The sequence below is a fragment of the Polistes fuscatus genome, unplaced genomic scaffold, assembly GCF_010416935.1.
Source record: "Polistes fuscatus isolate 324 unplaced genomic scaffold, CU_Pfus_HIC Scaffold1, whole genome shotgun sequence".
Classification (NCBI taxonomy): Eukaryota; Metazoa; Arthropoda; class Insecta; order Hymenoptera; family Vespidae; genus Polistes; species Polistes fuscatus.
In genome coordinates, this window is record NW_025112997.1 from 14,297,007 (window position 1) to 14,315,932 (window position 18,926).

The 18,926-nt window shown below is 32.4% G+C and overlaps 1 protein-coding gene and 1 long non-coding RNA gene across 7 annotated transcripts in view; both read right to left on the minus strand.

The window, feature by feature from the left end:
- LOC122516057 (zinc finger protein 395) overlaps nt 1-18,926 on the minus strand; it is a 94,446-nt gene that overhangs the window by 33,813 nt on the left and 41,707 nt on the right. For all 6 annotated transcript variants that reach the window (XM_043633618.1, XM_043633609.1, XM_043633627.1 and 3 more), the window contains 4 exons: nt 14,607-14,770; nt 5,059-5,276; nt 3,657-3,976; nt 445-516 (listed from right to left, as the gene is read on the minus strand). In XM_043633618.1, the coding sequence (XP_043489553.1) occupies nt 445-516; nt 3,657-3,976; nt 5,059-5,276; nt 14,607-14,770 (774 nt within the window). The remainder of the gene's footprint in view (nt 1-444; nt 517-3,656; nt 3,977-5,058; nt 5,277-14,606; nt 14,771-18,926) is intronic.
- On the minus strand, nt 18,046-18,649 carry LOC122516112. Its single transcript, XR_006303497.1, has 2 exons — nt 18,584-18,649; nt 18,046-18,352 (listed from the first exon to the last, which is right to left on the minus strand). It is a non-coding gene; the product is annotated as an uncharacterized LOC122516112 (long non-coding RNA).

The window sequence follows — 18,926 nt, forward strand, 5'->3', positions numbered from 1 at the left end:
GATTTGTTTATTATTACTAGATTATTTATCGATTTATAGACGAACGTTTTAATGTATTTTTTTTCTCTCTCTCTCCCCCCTCTCTTCTTCTTTCTCTCAAGTATTTAAAATATGACATTTGAAAATCATTCGAATGTCAATTTCGGTTTTTTTAAATAGATACTTACTTTTTTTTTTATATTACTGACATATTCTATAGATAATAAAAAATAAAGGAGAAAATCACACCCCTGTATGAATAATTTTTATATCTTTAATCGAGGGAAAAAAAATCAGGCTTAAGGGCTAAACACGTGTAAAACATCATGTTCGATTAGAAAAAGACCTATATTTTAAAGCTGCATTTTTCTTTAGACGAAACAAATCGTTATAACACATATATTTGGTATTACTCGAGGATCATTATTTTAATCAATGAATATAAATAATATTAAATATACTTACCTGTTCGCTTTCGAAGGTCTCACAGGAACTCAGTTCAATCTCGACCGGATCTCGGTCAACTTTCGCTCGGATCTGGAAATATTACGAAAAAAAAAGAGATAAAATAACATAAATATTTATTAAGTAAGTAAGTAAGTATAAAATTAATAAGCACATCTCGAATGATAAAAATATAATGATATTTGAAATAATCGAGCCTATCGAACACAGGCGGATGGGGGGAAGGGGTAGAAGGGGGATCCTTTCGAGCAGCGAACTATTTTAGTTTAGTTAGTCGGTGTGTTATAGTTAGTGCTAAAATTATCTTTTGGTTGCGCGATAATACCTCCTCAAGGCTCGGCTGGTTAACTTTGCAACTCGCCTCTCCTTACGAAATAACAAAAATCATCTGTGGCGTGTTTACATCCTTGGCTCGGACCCACGACACTTATGTCATCCAGTATTCGAGATTTAGCTTTGTATTGTTGTTAATGAGAGGAAAGAGATAAAAAATAATGAATTAGATGGATAAAGAAAGAAAATTAGAAAGAAGGGAAGATTGAGAAAGAGAGAAAAAGTTAGTAAGGAAGGATAGAAAAAGGCTATATTTGTGTGTGGGTATGTGTGTGTGTGTATCTTGGCAAAGATAGTACAAGAGTAATGACGACGAACGTGAAACGTTTGCAGTCGATGCAACAGCTACGATCGGTCAGGGCCGAGCCTCCTCATTGCCAGCAAGCTTCGTTGAATTATAATACTATATATATATATATATGTATATGTGTGAGTGTGTATGTGTGTATATAGGTGTGTACGTAGGTAGATAGGATAGATACACGCGACGCGCCTGGAACCTTGACTATTCGACGAGAGAGAAGAACTTTTCAACGAAAAGATTTTCTAGTTTTATTTTTATCTTTATACATCCAGGTTTCCCCTCTTTCTTTCATTTTTCTTATTCGTCGCACGTGTTACGCAAGGTATTTCGGAATAATTGTTCACTAATTTTTGTCGATAGAGATAACGTATTATTTTTTTTAATACCAAAATTCTATCTAAACGAAAGATATATTCATTGTAATTCTTTTCATTTTATCTAATGCAGTAGGGAGTAATAATTCCATAATTAAATCTATTAATAAAAGTTCTTGTTTATGTTTTTTTTTTCCATTTTAATGATCAAATGTAGATAATATTTAATTAAATAGCGGGTTAAATAATACGTAAAGTTTGCATTCCAAATTAAAAATCAGTCTTTAAACAATTCATGGTTTTTTTCTTAATTGAATAAAGATAATATTTAATATTTGCATAGTCGGTTAAATAATATAAAATTATTTTTTAGATAATAATAAAAGAATTATAATAATGATAATTATTGTTATAGTCAATTGAACAAAAAAAAAAAGAAAAATAATATTAAACGTAAAAAATTCGCATTACAAATTAAAATCGGTCTTTAAACAATTCATGTCTTTTTTTCTCGATTGAATGGAGATAATATTTAATTTGATATAAATAATAAATCGATAAATATTTTTCGAAATAATTATTAATAATAATAATTAACGTTAATGTCAAATAATAAATTAGCAATAAACATATTATAGAAGAGAAAATTTTAATTGTATATTTGAAAACCGGTCATTTGATCGATTCGTGATATGTTTAGCCGTTGAACACCTTTTCGTAATAAAGTAGTCTCGGGAAACGCCTTCGTGTTGAGATAATAGATACGATACGAAATAAATGAGGACTTGAAACAACAATCTCAACGTGAGAAGTAACTCTTTTATATACAATTTTAATGAATGGATACAAATTACTGGGATGTTACGAAAATAGTAAGAAAACAGTAATAAAAAACAATTTTTAAAAATTATTCTCGCTATTGTTGACAGCGTTGTGTGATCGAAAAAAATAGATCTTCGGAATTTATTTAATTAGCTACGAAAATTAGAATAAATTTATCAAGTAGTTTTTTTTTTCCATATTTTTTATACATTTAATAAATAATTAATGTTATGCAATGAAAAAATTTAATGTGGTATCGATAATAAAACAACTTCCAACTACTTTTTTATTTATTAAATATTGTTTAAATAGTTGAGAAGATAATCAAAAGTAAGAATAAATTTATCAAGTAATTTCTTTTCGTTATTTTCTTTTTATACGTTCCATAAATAATTAATTTAATGAGCTTAAAAAATTTATATACAGGAATATCGTTAATAAAATTAATTAAAAATACTAGACTACTTTCGATAATTTTTTTATTAATCAAATATCATTCATCAAATGTTAAATTAGGAATAATTAATACTAAAATACCTTGTAGATTACGTGTGTTAAATTTAATTACTAATTACGATCAATTATTTGTTTAAAAGTATTGTTATATAAATTCTAATGTTCTATCTGTTAATTTCTAGTATCTGAAGGTCATGTTAACAAAGAACGAATTATAGTGAGAAATAAACAGATGCTGCTATTATAAATGCAAGTTAGTATCGTTTTGTAAGTCGATATGTATTCATACGACTATGCATGCACGCGTTTATGATATTTTCCTCGCACGTCCTACTGTTTTCTTTCTTATATTTGCATACATATGTATGTATATGTGTATGTGTAGTGTAAATAGGAATTTTTTACATGTGTAAGAAAAATCAAATATAAACATGTTTATTATCCAATCTAAACATTACGTATTATCGTAAGATAAGAATGCAATGAATAATTCCATCGATTAATTATTATAAAATTGATTAAATGGATGATTAATCTTAATGATTGATAATTAAAAAAAATAGTTAATTATGTTCAAATTGATCGTAAGATATTACGAATAGATAAATCTCGTTTAAGATTAGAAATAAAAGTTATCGATTGAATTAGTGTTTGATTATCATTAAAAAAAAAAAAAGAAAAGAAAACAAACGAATTAGAAAAATATTGTAATCAATCGAAAATGTAATTCTATAATCGAGGTAATGTAATTTTATTTGATCGAACAGAAATTGAATATTCCTTCGAAAGAAACTAATCAAATAATCAATCAATGTTAAATGGTTTACCGTAAACACATATACATACACACACACACACATACATGTGCGCATAGAAAACTAGTTGTAACATTTTTTATTTAATTTCAATTTGTAATTTGTTGTTGTTGTTGTTGTTGTTGTTGCTAATATGTTTAATTAAAAAAAAAACAATTAGACGTTTACCTTTTTTTTACGTGGATGTTGTTCCTCGAGATAATCCGGCACTATGCCTTCGTCCATGGTGATCGTCGAACCTGGCGTACTACTCGACGATGAACCCGAAAGGTTGCAAGGATAATGAGCTTGATTGATGTGTGATACGTGAGCCGGTGTCGGCCACAACGAACCAGTCGTTGGTGCACCCTCGTCACTTAGGGGTGGACTCGGAGTCCCACTTCGCCAGGAAGCACCGCTACTGCTGCTGCTACTATTCGAGGTACCACCAACTCCTGGTGAACCTACTACTACACCACCTCCACCTCCTCCTCTACCTCCCCAGGAACCTTAATTATTAAAGTCAAAGAAATAATATTTGACATTAATCATTTTAATCGTTATTTCAATTCGCGAAATTATTACACTAGGGACAAACGCTAATTTATTTTTTTTCTTTTCTCTTTTTATAAAGAATTCAGATTAAGATGTTATGCCTACTTTATTGATAGAGATATTCAGCGTGTTTTGTGACTTACGATTTAATTTAATTTAATTTTTGTTTTGTTTATTTTATTTTCCTTTTTTAACCATATGTTTATTGCTTTGAACCAATACTACTATACTACTATTATAGAACCATTATACTTTTTTATTTATTATTTACTATTTTCTTTTTACTTTTATCTATTTACTGTGCATTACTACTAATATAATGATAAGTTTAATAATAATTACATAATTTTCATTTCCGTTTTGTTTTATCTATACATTACATTGTACTATACTGTAATTAATGGTTTTTAGGGAGCCTAGGCTCTAGGGTCAATAAAATATTATTAAATAAATAAAATAAATAAATAAATATATAATAATAAAATAAATTTAAAAATAAATAACGTTAAAATCATATAGCATACAAAAGCATTTTAATTTATTTCCAAGTAATTATTATATTTTCAATATAAAAATAAATGTATTCGCGCGTGTATATATATATATAAAAGTCCAATTGCTTAACTCTCTATATGCTCGTGTAACTTTGAAATCGCATGCATATTAATATTATTTTTTAATCTAATTTTTTTTTCCAATTGATAATTTGAATTTGTAACCAATAAAAGATTCTTCGTACTAGTTTGAAATATAGGAATTAATTGAGTATCTTTAAATATTGTTCATTTGTATTAAATATTGTACATTTGTATTAATATTTGTTGATTTCAAAAAAACATTTTTTTGTAACAACAACAAAAATAGATCAGACTATATAGAATTAATTTCCTAATAGTATTTGAATTAGATTGTAAAAAAAGTAATAAAATTATATAATATAAATAATGCATGAGATAAAAAATTAGAATTTTTTGGAAAATAATTCGATAATTTTTGATTGAGGCGAATAGCGTGAAGTTTCGCGTTTGCTACTGACCGTAATTGTGTTGGCAGTGTAGTGGTAACGGGTTGTGAGGACTGTGGGGCGAGCATGAAAGCGACATGAGAACCAACGCGGCAGTGCATTCGTCCATGCAATCACCACGTTCGTTGGTGCGACAACCCTCCCGACCGCAACCGTAAGATATCCTTTCGCTCCATCCACTGTAAGATCGTTCAGAATCGTTGCTCGAGCTTGGCCGTCGTTTTCTAGATCTGAAACATCATTTTTGTTGGATCAATTTTTTATATAAGAGTTATCCTCTTACCATCCAACAAATTAAATACAAAATAAACAAATTATTCTAATATGTTGTTTACTTAAATGTGATGTCTATTTTTAATTACTTAATTAAATTACAATATTTTATCTCTGTAAAGATTATTCTCGTATGTACATATCTAATTTTTTATTTGGAATAAATTATAAAAAAAAATAAATTAATCGATAATAATATTTTATTATTTTTTGTATAAATCTCTATCTATCTTTTATACAGAAATAGTTCCCCCATTACAGCTTCGATTGTTATTAACAATATATTTGTAAATTTTATCAAATATATTATTATAAAAAACACACACACACACATTCACATATATTCATTATAATATAATTAAATGTTTATCAATTTCCAATAACAAAATTATTTCCAATTGGATTTATACGTGGAATTGATAAAAATGTATTATTCTAGAAATGAAGAAATAATCGATTTCATTGGAAATAAAAGAAAAGAAAAAATTATACAGGATAAGACTATTTAATTTCTTCGAAACGTTAATCGGATATTAGTGTTTATATTTTACGAGGAAACGAGAAAAAATATAAATTCCATGGGATAAAATTAGCGAAGACATCGTATACGTTTTCTACGTACAGAACGATGCCAGATAGCAGATATAACGTTTGAGCACGTGCTTTCACCGTATTAAAGATCAACCGGTTGAAATCGGCGCGAAATATACTCGTAGTCACTTTCCATGACATTTAACCGGCAACACATGCACGCTTTATGGATCGAACGTTTCATCGATCATTACATTATTCCAATAGCTTTCTTCCGTATTTTATTATTTTATTATATATTAAAAAAAGTTAACATTATATCAAATAAATAAAGCATGTAATAGTAACTCGTAAACATAACAATAAAATTCGAACAAATTTTTTAAACATTTTATCTCATGGATCTCATTTTTGTTTTGTCTGATTGTAAGTAAAATATCAAACGTTCGATATTTCATTAGTGTATGCGTATGTGTATTTTTGTTACGAATAATCGACCGTCTTACTTACAATTAGTCTAATAAGAAAACAAATCGAACGATTTGCATGTAACGATAAGCTGTAATATACGAGTATATCTAAACAGGTGTTACTTTCGAATGGTCTGACTAACTTAGCTGACAGCATTGACCACTTCGTAATTTCACTTTCGACTTTCGATACTACTACACAACTACTACTATTACTACGACTAATATATTATATCGATAAAACCTATTACAAATTGCATTATGTTGTTCAAATCTACTCGACTTGTATTACATAAATCTGATAGATTTTTTGTCTAATTTTATTATTGAGATCGATGGTCATTCCATTGGAATTTTAATTTTATATTCCTATGAAATTTCTAATACAATCTACCCATTGGCGAATTAAATATGATCTAATCGTGACAATTAACAAAAATAAAAAAGATAATTCGATACGTTTTGCAATTTTGTTACAAAAAACGAAAAGAATACGACTCGGGGTGGTTAAATAAATTTTTAATATTTATGAACATGATGTAGTATCGGTACGAGTAACACAAAACTGGTTTTAGTATTTCTTTCAATTTGAAAATGTTGAAGTTAAAGATGCACTTCATTTTGATCGACTAATCATTCAAAAAGTCGAAAAAATTCTGCAAGATTCTACATATTAACAGTCATGACATCAATAAAGAACTGAACATCGACCATGAAACAATTTAAAAACATTTGAGGAAAATCGAATACAAAATAGGAAACAAAACTTGATTTAATTATTGCATTGAAATACGAAGAAACTGTATCTCCAATCTAATACACGCGTACAAACGTAATCGATTTTTTTCTAATTGCATTATTGAGATTAATGGTCATCGCTTTGGAATTTCAAATGAAAGATGATCTAATCGTGTGTAAAAGAAAAAAAAAATTTGAACGGTAGATATGCATGTATAGACGTATGTGAAGATATATAAAAATATTATGTGGTTAGGTATAAGCTAGTTCCTTATCGTAAAGTGGAACCGGTGATATGTTAACGAAGGATTAGAAGTTTACCAAAGCTAACATATAACGTGTATCTAATGTAACCACCGGTGTACACTTTTGCACCTTCTAATGAAGTAACCGGCCAAGTGGAAATTGCGAAGTGTTAGGTACACGCACGCACCTACGTGTTTACGTTATGCAGTCATCTCTCAAACGTTACGTAATATTATCAACCCGGAGGACGAGCTTGTGTCGATCGTGTAAAAGATTTTTCTTTTTTTCTATGGAAATATTTATAAAATGCAATAGTGGATACGCGTATGCACACACGTACATAAACCTGTATATGCGTAATATTATCGATAGAATTATTGTGCCGTAACGTTTTACGTAAGTTCATATTTTTTAATTGATATCGAATTAATTGAAAAAGAAACAAAAAAGAAAAGAAAGGCAAATCGAGAGAAATATGAAAATGTTTAAACCATGGGAAAAGAGAATACCGCTTGAAGAACAAACTGGGTCATAATGGATGAATGTGTGAACCGATAGGAAACTAGGTCATTATCCTGGCACGTTTCGAAAGGAATATAAATTCCACTTTCCTGATACGTTGATACTAATCTTTTTAGACACGATAAATCCACGTGTAAAATGACTCGTCTTTTAAAGAAATCTGTTTTCAAAATCTTCGAATTTTTTTAAACGTAACATGAAAATTTCCTAATTTGTTATCAAACACAGAAATCGTGTAGGAAGTATCCTTAAAGTATAGTACGATAAGCTAATCTTCTTCCATCGTGCCGCTTTAATAGGAATGAAATGAACGCGAAAGTAAAATCACGATCGACTCTTATCCAAGAAATAACGTATGCACATCCTCTTTAAGATGAAAATGATGAGGATAAGTAAAAAGAAAATAAACAAAATAAAACCAAAAATCAAGAAGAGAAGTAATATGGAATTAATGTTATTTGTTACAAAGCCAATGTTCTTATATGTACGTTTTCAGGTTCTTTTATATATTACATATATAAGTATCCGTGTATATACTTATTAACTTACAATTAGATATATGTATAGACGCATACATTGATATCTAGTTCCTAGCAATATCCGGGACAGTAAATATGGAACAGAGCAGAGACTAGCTAACATCCAGGTGGCCTGTATCGAGCGACCTAATTCTTTAGTAGGTCAGCCAACCTGGTATAACCCGATTCGGAAAACTTGCCGACCCCATTAAATGACCCAATTCTCTGCTTACGTTTCTACAAATCGTGCCAACCCGGACGAGAACGTTATTTGGGTCAACCCCGTTGTCTGTCTTTCTCTTTCGATTGACACCAAACCACAGTAGGCTACATGATCAAAACCGTAACATGATCAAAGAAATGTATCCATTTTTCTTTTCAATTATTAACTAAAAATAAAGAAAAAAAGAAAAAGGGAGATGGAAAGATAGAAATAAAGGAATAAAGTTAACAGATCGTAAAATGTAAACTCCTTAGGCCAATGCGAAGTAGTAGTTTATTATAATTACACCCTAACTTGTTTGGATACATTCGAAACTTTCGATTGTCGAAGACATTTATGAGCGTTACAACTGCCAGAAGTTTGTAAGAAAATCTAACATAAATATAGTTTAGAAACAGTTAAGGGATTAACGATGTTTCAAAAATAAAGTTAAATTCTTCTGGACAAGGTCTGAACGAATGGTAGTATCCTTGGAAAAGGAAGATAGGTAAGCACGTGTATCATTGGTGTCCTACTTTTCTACACGGCAGATAGTAGCACAGTTTTTCCCCTATTGGAACAGTGAAAACACTAGAAATAACTTCTCTCTATCTTTGTAGTTTTTTTCTTTTTTCTTTCTTTATTCTTTTCTTCTACATAAACTTCTTCTTTTCTTCAACAAGTAGTAGTCGCCGGTAAAACAACTCTCACCGATTGAAACACACAACCAACCCAACTTGTATCCATGTGTGTATCAATATTTTTCTATATGTGTATAAATGGATGCACGCGTGCGTGTATGAGAATGTGTGTAATCGGGAAGTAGGAAAAGGAACGGGACGAGAGAGGAAGTAAAAGAGGGAGAGAGGAAGGCCGAGAGGGAGGGAGGAAAGAAGGAAGGAAGGGGGTTAGAGGGAAAACGAAGTTCTCCGTGTACCTGACCCATTTATCCAGCACGATTCCACGGTGCCGTGGATACGTAGCTCTATCGATCGGCCTAGATCCGTGGCCCCGGCCTGCCACCCGCGCACGACACACAATTTCTCCACACCGCCATCATCACCACCACCACCACCACCAACACCAACACTACTATCAATACTAATACCACCATCACAATCAGGTTCGAATCCTCCGAGTAGTCGATTCTTTTCGTATACATCCATTTCGTGAATCGGAATAGTATTTTCATTTTATCCTACCTTGACATCCAGAATTTGGTATACTTTTACTTGAAATAATGCAATTTGGTATAATATCTTTCGAATAGGTCTCGATAAATTGTCGATAAATTATAATTATTTTGTTAGATATGTGTGATCGTGGATTGAAGAATGAGGAATGAATTTTAATTATTAAGCTCCAGCTGATTTGACTGAAATTCTAAGAGTCAAAGGACAGAAATAGTGTCTGTATATTGTCTGCCGGTAGGTCAAGATCGTGCGACTCATTGACATATTTTATCCTCGAAGGCTTCTATCTCTCTCTCTCTCTCTTCTTCTTATGTGTATATAAATGTGTATATGTGTGTGCGCGCGCAGGTATTATCCGTTTAAGTTACATGCCGTTGGTAACGTGCTGCTGCTGTTGCTGTTGCTGTTGCTATTACTGCTATTCCTCCACCCTATGCAAAACGTTTCTTGTTCGAAGCGGTAAAATACGATTAGGTTGAAATAAATCGTTATTAAATTGAGGAGAAAATCTTCGTTCGATTTAAATTGATGATGTCACATTTGTGAGACGCTTACGAAATTGCTTTTTCATTTAATTCGACGAAATGGCATGGTATGCAATGATACTGTTGCTACTACTACCTCACCATGACGAATTACGTAAACTGAAACCAATGATTATTTCAATAGGACAAAACTCTGTAATTAAGTTGTTCCAACAATCGTACCTACCTCGACTGACTTATCGAGCTAAGGCCGCAAAATTGATAAGTACAGGTTCAAACTTTCGCGTAGGATTCTAAGTTCCTTAGATTCTCAGTATCGATTTGCATACTCGCGTAAAGTCTAATATCTATTATGAAACGTCGAAAGCTACTTTCTTGAGTTACAAATATGAAGAACCACCGTTCATCGTTGTTTGTGTCAGAAACAATGCAAACCTACATTGAAATTTTTCAATTTTTACACAAGCGTTCTTTTTCTTCTTTGAATTATGTTATGATATTATGTTAGAAATCATTTTTAAACAAGAATTCATTTGCATACCCTTAAAGAATAGGTATATAAATTAAATGTCACACTAAAGAACACCATGATAAATGTTATAAATAATCCCTGATCTACCAACTCACACATATCACAAATCTATCGTCCTGAAAAACCGATCGAAATCTGGAACAACGAAATAATGACATGGAATTCCCTTCGATATTTCTTTTTAACACACAAACGATTTATTTACTATTTTATTATACTTTTTATTAATTAACGAATATTTATTGGATTTTATCCAGGAAAATAAATTCGTATCAAAAATATGATTTAACTTTACAATATATAAATCAAATGTCAGGTGACAAAAACCCCATGATAAATGTTATAAATAAACATTAATCTATCCATACACAAATACTGATCTGCCTGAAAAACTAATCGAAATCTAGATCGGTTTGTTGAAAGAGAGAGAGGGAGAGAGAAAAAGACATTCAAAGGTTCTTTTGGGACGAATGTAACGTTGAAATGTAGATGTTGATAGCTCAGGGCAAGGGCGTGGGGTGGTTTCATCCCCGGGTCGGTTGGGTGGTCGTAAGGGGTGGTTCAGGGTATTTGGTAGGGGGCACACTTCTCTTTTCCTTTCTCTCTCTCTTTCTCTCTGTCTGTCTAACGGGCATGCAATAGCACGAAGAGTGCTAGTGCACCTGACCTATATAGTATCTGAGCGAGTTATTGATTGACCTAATTCCCCGAAGCCGCTCGCCTCCGCACCCGCACAAAGACAAAGGCCGCGGCAAAGGCCGAAATTATGTAAGCTAACCCAGTGACTTACTGAGCTCAAGAGAAAGAGAAAGAGAAAGAGAGAAAGGAGACTTCACGAGAGAGAAAGAGAGAGAGAGAGAGAGAGTCTTCCTCCGGTGAAGTCGAACCACGACTTTCACTTCAAACTTTTATCATCATCGATCGAAAACATAGATAAGAAATAAAAGAGAAAGAAAAAAGAAAGAAAGAGAGAGGGTGAAAAAAATGGATTAGAATAAATCTTTAGAAAAATCTTCTCTTTATATTCAAATCAAATATTCCCCTGAGTTAAAAGAAAAAAGATTAGTCCTACCGATTATTACAATAATCGATAAAAGATAAGTAAATGAATAGAATGAATTTTTCTAATTTAACAATTCGTGAAAGTTAATCATTGAAAAATAATAATAATCGTCTCGATTTAAATTGATATTAATTGATATGAAAGTAAATACACTCGAGGTTGAGTGAAAACAATGGGATCCATCGGTATCTCATGTAATATGAATGGTTAAGGAATGAAAGAAGGTCGAAGGTTTAAAAGGCAAGAAACAATATGCATATATGCAAATATATATGCATATACATTTAAGGTATATATTGCAGCAAGTCTGTCGTCATCGGTACATACATAACCTGTAGAAATTCGAAAGGCATCCGATTTCTACTGTTACTCTTTCTCTTTCTCTTGCTTTCGTCCTCAGAGCCGCTGACCTTCCCATTCGCGTGGGGCAGGTCGCGTTAAGGTAGGATCAGGTGGCAACACAAGCCGTTCGGTTCTCTCAGCTGCCAGCAGCAGTCTCTCTTCCAACTAACAGCAGCCACCTCGAAATCGTGCGATCGTGTGCTCGCTTGAACTCAACTGAGAGAGAGTATCGAACCAGCCAACTTTGCCAACCTTGGATACCCTTGCAAAAAAAGGATCCTCGAAGCTCGCTCGAACGAGACGCCCACAAAACGAATAAGAATCTTGGGACAGGTCATTGGCATCGAAACGGCCAACATCGAACACGGAGCCCGTTCTATTCTTTTTTAAGAAGAATAAGGAGACGACGAACTAACGTGCAGACGAACGAACGAACGAACGAACGAACGAACGAACGAAGGGAACAAGGGGATTAGTTCTGCGGAACCTGCAAAGCGAAACTTGAGAACGAAAAGGACCTCATGGAAATAATAATAATAATAAAACGGTTCTAAGGTGCTGCACAATGCTTCGTGCAAGATAGGAATCTTTGACACATTGTCAAATTAAACGATGCACCAAAGTGTCATAAAAAGTTTTGCCGACAAATTCAATGAATATAACACCCTAATATCTACACAAAACCTTATTTTGACTTTGTACCATTGTAACTTTGACATTTTTACTTAATGGTGTTTACATTTTTTATTTTTATTACATATTTATGTATGTGAATGATAAATCATTTTAAAGAAAATTCTTGAATCGGTTACGATTCTTCTTTACGAACATTTATTGTTTACTTGATTGTAATCGAGTTGAGGAAAACGTTTATCGATTTTTTAATTAATTGATTGTTTTGTTGTTTACTCTCTTTTGTGAGATCTTATCATTTATCGGATCATTAATTGACAGTTTTTAATTTAGATATACTTTCCTGAAAAATAAAGAAAGGAATCAAATAGAATCCAATAATTGATATTTGATTATTATATTTATTGTACAACGCAATTTGATTTCCCTAATTTTTTTCACCCTTGAAATAAAAACAAAAATATCTAGTTTTTTTTTCCAATAGGTTAAACGATGTAGGAATTAATCAAAAAGAAATGAGCTCTATTATAAGTTAAACCGATCAATTATATTTTGAGTAATCACAGACTCAAGTTAGGTTTCTACAAAAAAAAAAACGCGTTTAAAGTTAAAAATATTAATAGAACGTCGTAACATCGAAAAATTTTCAAGATATTTAAATAATTCTCCCACATACGTAAAGAATAAAAGAACAAAGAAAATTATAGCTGGCGAGAAATAAAACGTTTCCAACAAAATATAAAAAGATCTTTCCAATTCAATTGAAAACAACATTGAAAATCATTTGAACGAAATTCGATAATTGTTAAATTGCGAGGAACGATAATTAAATGTATAAGTAATTAAAAAAAAAAAAGAATTGTCTTGCAAGGGACTACTTTGGCTAAAATTTGGCAAAGTAAATCGACGAAAGGGTGGAACAGTGGGGGTAGGGGGTAGGGGGTTTTCGTTGAAGAAGAGACAAGGCATACAAAGCCAAGGGACAGGTGTCCGGCGAGGATATGCCAAGCAAGGGTGTGTTCACGGTCGAACGAGCGACAGACCTCCTCCCTCTCACTCCCCTTAGCAAGGAGACTTCGGATGCGATACACCTTTTTCAAAGCATCGAATACCTCGGTCGGTGTGCAACCAGCCATCCCACGTGTGCGAGCTTAGACGGATGCGGGAGGGAGCTAAAAACACGAGACGACCTTCCGAAAATTCAAACCGAACCAAACCCGTCTTCTCTGTTAGGTTCTTAGCCCTTCTTCTTTCTTCTCCCTTACATGACGCATCCTTGTTGCATACACACGCGCGTACGCACTTATACACAAAAGCATCGTCATATGATATTTAAAGTACGAAGAAAATTGCATTCTTTTTTTTTACACCTTTTGTTTCTTTTTTTTTTACTTGAAAAATTTTTTTTACTAATCATTAATGGATAAGAATCGATAAAATCGATTGAACGTATACTTTTCGAGATATATACGAAATGTTGTGATTGATAAAGCGATTGATCATTATTTTCAAATTAATTCATTTATATTTATAAAATGTCGTAGTGTGTAAGTAAAGTAAACAAAAATAATTGATGAATATTGAACAATCGTTTCGAATTGAAATGAATTTTAATGATCGGAAATGAGTGTACAGAATTCCGATAAAACTGTGTATTTTTTTTTGTTCTTTTTTTTATAAGATAGTACTTAATTGTAAGTGAATAATAATAAAAATGATTGAAAATAGATTTTCGATTGAAGCAAAGAATTCGGATATAATGAAATATAGATTGATCGTGTTTAAAAGAAAGAGAGGTGAAAAGAAACTTACCCGATCACGTGCGGTACGTCAATGGAGTGAGACGAAGCACGTTTCCGATCACCAGCCATATCGGCAAGCCTTGCAAAATCAGTGTCCTGATCAGCTAACCGAGCACTCTTTCGTGACTCCAGTAATCTGATTTCGTCTATGCGTTTTGTCAAACTCATTGTACCCTGAAACATCGCGTACAATCATTTGATTAATAAAATATATTTATAGTTGATTCATTTGATTTATTTGGTTTTTAAATTCATTTTAATATACGTCTGGAAGAAGAATTTATGTTAAATTGTGATTCCTTATGATACAAGTTTGCAGTATATAACATGAACCCTTCTTTCAAGCATTAATTCATATAAATTTCTCATTCGCAAAATGATTCATCTTTTCACAATTGTTACTCTTATTAAAAATACAATGAGAATATATTATTATTAACGTGTTTTTGTAGGTGTGAGTTTCTATTTGTACGTGTTCATGTGCAATACGTTTGTTTGTATTTTTGTGTGTTTGTTGGATAAGTTTGAAGCATGTGTTTTTAGGTGTTTGTACGTGTTGGTGCATTTCTCCATGCACGTGTGAATTTCCGTTTAAGCGCGTTTGTTTGTACGTGTGGGTTGTTTGTAGTGTGTTTTGTGTTTTTACGTGTTTAAGTTTTTTGAGTTTCTATTTGTACGTGTTTATATGTGCATGTATATTTGTACGTGTGTATTTGAGTGTGCGTTTTTATTGTGTGCCTACTTGACGAAAGAAGATGAAAGAGAAAGAGAAGGGACAGTTGAGTAATGGTACATGTTGCTAAGTCTTTTAAGTGACACCGTATGATTCACGATCAACCTCGTTACAGAGCAAGATAAACCGTAATCCACGAATTCCTCTTCCTCTGTCATCCTTTCTCACGAACATCTTTATTTAACGATCTCAACATCTACAGATTTCATCTTATTACAGGATATTTTTTTTCCTTTTTTTTTTTTTCGAAAAATTACATATCGAAACACTAAAAATAATTTTGTTGATGTCTAAAATCTTTCATGTAAAAAATTTCGTGATATGTAATATTTTTGTTCCTCTTCTCCCTTTCTTCTTCTTTTTTAAGAATTCTTTTTGTAACGAATTTTATAAAATTTTCCATCATTTTCAGAAATTGGAAATAGTATTCCAGATGCTATAATTTTCTTTTTTTTTTATTTACTCGATTTTTTTTTATTTACCGATTTACTCGATGAAAACTTTCGATTGTTTTTAAATCTTTAAGATTTTTAATCTGCGATTTCTTTTTCAACGATTTTTATTATCCTATTTTATAAAAGTTATTATTATTTTTAGAAAACTAAGAAAAATTTTCTCGACGCATACTCTCATTTAAAATCGTTGCGATCTTTGATTTAATAAATACAAAACTTTTATATTAACTCTTCGATTATACCTTTTAACGAGTTTTTCTTTTTCTTATGCAGAACAATAAATCAATTATTAAGAAAACAATAACAATTGTCGAGTGATCGAAATTTCGACTAATCTCAAAAATTCGTCCTAAATTCCTTCGATTTTCCTATTTTCCACAAATAAACATCATGTAAAAAAAAAGTATTCTCAAAGAAGGAAAGAAACAAGTGGTCGAATCATCGTTAAAAAAGAAACCAAGAGAAGCACGTGAGTTCATTATTATTTTCAACAAAATTTATCATTCAATTTTTATCCCTATACGCAAAATTACAATAAATCGATTATTAAATAAAAAGTAAAGATAAGAAGAAAAAAAGCCAAGATTTGCAAGAAGAAATCGAAATCTCTCGTTAATCTCATTGTCAGACGAAATGTGACAAAAAGTTCTGTCATATTTTCAACCATAAAGAACCAAAACAAAAAGACTTTCTCAGAAATCGTAATCACGCGTTATCTCAAAAATACCCTAACAATTTTCTCGTTTACCGCGAATACATTTATTGGAACCTTTTCTAAAGAGAGGCGGGGAGAGAAAGAAGAAAAACAAAAAGTAAAAAAAGGATATTCCCAAAGAATAAAGAAAAAAGTAATCGAGCGGTCGAATGATCGTGACGATAATTTAAGAGAAGCGCCTATGTTTCTCGTGAACGGAGGGAAGATAGCCCTTATGCTTGTATTCCTAGTAAGTTTCAATAAAAGAGAGAAAGAGAGAGAGAGAGAGAGAGAGTAAGAGAAAGAGTTAACCAACAAAGAAAAATAAAGAAAGTACAAGTCACGTCAGTACCACACACACATACATACACATACACACAAATCTCATGATGCGAATATAATGACGACGTCGCTTCGTTCTATAGTTTTCTTACGTTTCACCGTTCTCCAAGAGACTCACGCGTGTAATACTTGATAAAAAGAGAGAGAGAGAGAAAGAGAGTGAGAGAGGGTTACGAAGGGGAAAAAGGAGGAGGGGTAGGAGGGTAGAGGGTGGGGATACAATATGAGATTTCTTTCCATCACAAGAAATGTCTACGTGATACTTTCGTTCATCTTTTTACATTCCTTCGGGAAAGTTTCAAAGAGAAACAAAGATGAGGGTTAGGTAGGGGAAGGGTGGGGGAGAGTAAGAGAAGTTGAATGATGTAAAAAATAAATAAAAAAAGGAAAAAGAAAAAAGAAGGAAGAAAAAAACGTGAATACTTAATCGATTAACGATTAGCATGCACGACCTTCCTAGATAACGATTTCTTTCGGCCGATATCCTCTCTCTTGTTGGAGAGCTCAACGACTCGAAAGAGAATCGACATTTTCTCTGTGTTATGTGGAAACACAAGAGAGAGAGTTTTCTACTCTTCGAAAGACTGACATAAGGTCTTTCTCTCCCTATCTTTCTCTCTTTCTCTTTGGAGTGTTTCAACATTGGAGAAGAACTCGAAAGGGAGTGCTAAGTCTCTTTTTCCAGATGAACTGAGTTCAGATAGGGTTCTTCGCGAGAAAAGAGGCGTCTCGTTTTAAAGGGCACAAAAGAGAAAACAAAATAAGAGAAAGAGAATGAGAGAGAGAGGGGGGACGGGTGGAAGAGGGGGTGAGGGAGGAAAGAAAGAGAAGAAGAAGAAGAAGAAGAAGAATACTGTTCAAAGGTCGAAGTATTTTATCTATATACTTTTAAATATACGGTTTCGAGACTAATTGTGAAACAAAGATACGAATAGTTGTATGAAGAAGAAGAAGAAGAAGAAGAAGAAGAAGGAAGTTGAGGATAAAGATGAAGATATAGATTAAATATGAAGATTTAAAGAAAAAAGTAAAAGGGATTGGTCACGTAGTGCAATCATTGGCTGGCTTTGCTACCGTTCGATTTGTGGCTGCATTAGCGAACACTTTCACCAAGAAGAACTTTCAAATTTCTACTCTCCCGCCATATTCTTTTTCTCTCTCTCTCTCTCTCTCTCTCTCTCTAGCTATCACTTTCTATCTCTCTTTCTCGCCGTTTTAATCTTTATTTTTGTCTTTCTTTCTCTTTGTTACTCTTCTGTGTTCACCTCTGTTATTCTTTTGCAATGGGTGCTCGTCTCCATCTTTTACGCCTATTCCTGGTCGATGCTCGACGACGATAAATTCCCCACCCTCTCCCCCCCTTCTCTCAATCTCTCTTTCTGTCTTTCTACTTCTTCTTATTCTTATTCTTCTTTCACAGTCTGCACTAGTGGAACGAGAAGGAGAGTCGTTGACCTTACTAGTTTCTCGGTTAATCTCCGCCCGGTGTCGAAGAACCCTCGTGATTTCACTGGATCGGATCCTTCGTGTACCTGCATCGATAGAAATAAAAGAAGAAGAAGAAGAAGAAGAAGAAGAAGAAGAAGGAGGAGGAGGAAAAATAGAAGTAGAAGTAGAAGGTTGGTCGTTGCACATCGAATCGCCCATATCACCCTTTACTTGTTATATGCGTTTCAAAATAATATGTATAATGATATTGCAATAGCTACGAAAGAGAGGGAGAGAAAGAGAGATAGATGGATAGATAAAAACGTATAACTTACGTAAGATGCCGGCTGAAACCGGTGTCTTTAATGACATCATCGACTGGCTCGATTCTAGATTCAGTATACTTGAGATCAAGTCAAGGCGAGAATTAATAGTCATAACAAAGATAGAGAGAGAGAAAGAGAGAGAGAAAGAAAGGAAGAGAACAATAATATCAAAAAATAAATCAAGAACATATTGATATGGAGAAATAAAAGTAATAAAAGGGAAACAAAAAATAAAGGTAAGAAAAAAAGGGTCATCTGGTCGCGTGTCTGTTTAGTCCATTTAACTTGCAATTAGAGATAATGTATTATTTTGTTTAATATTTTTCATTTGACCTCTGCGGGGGCGAATTTT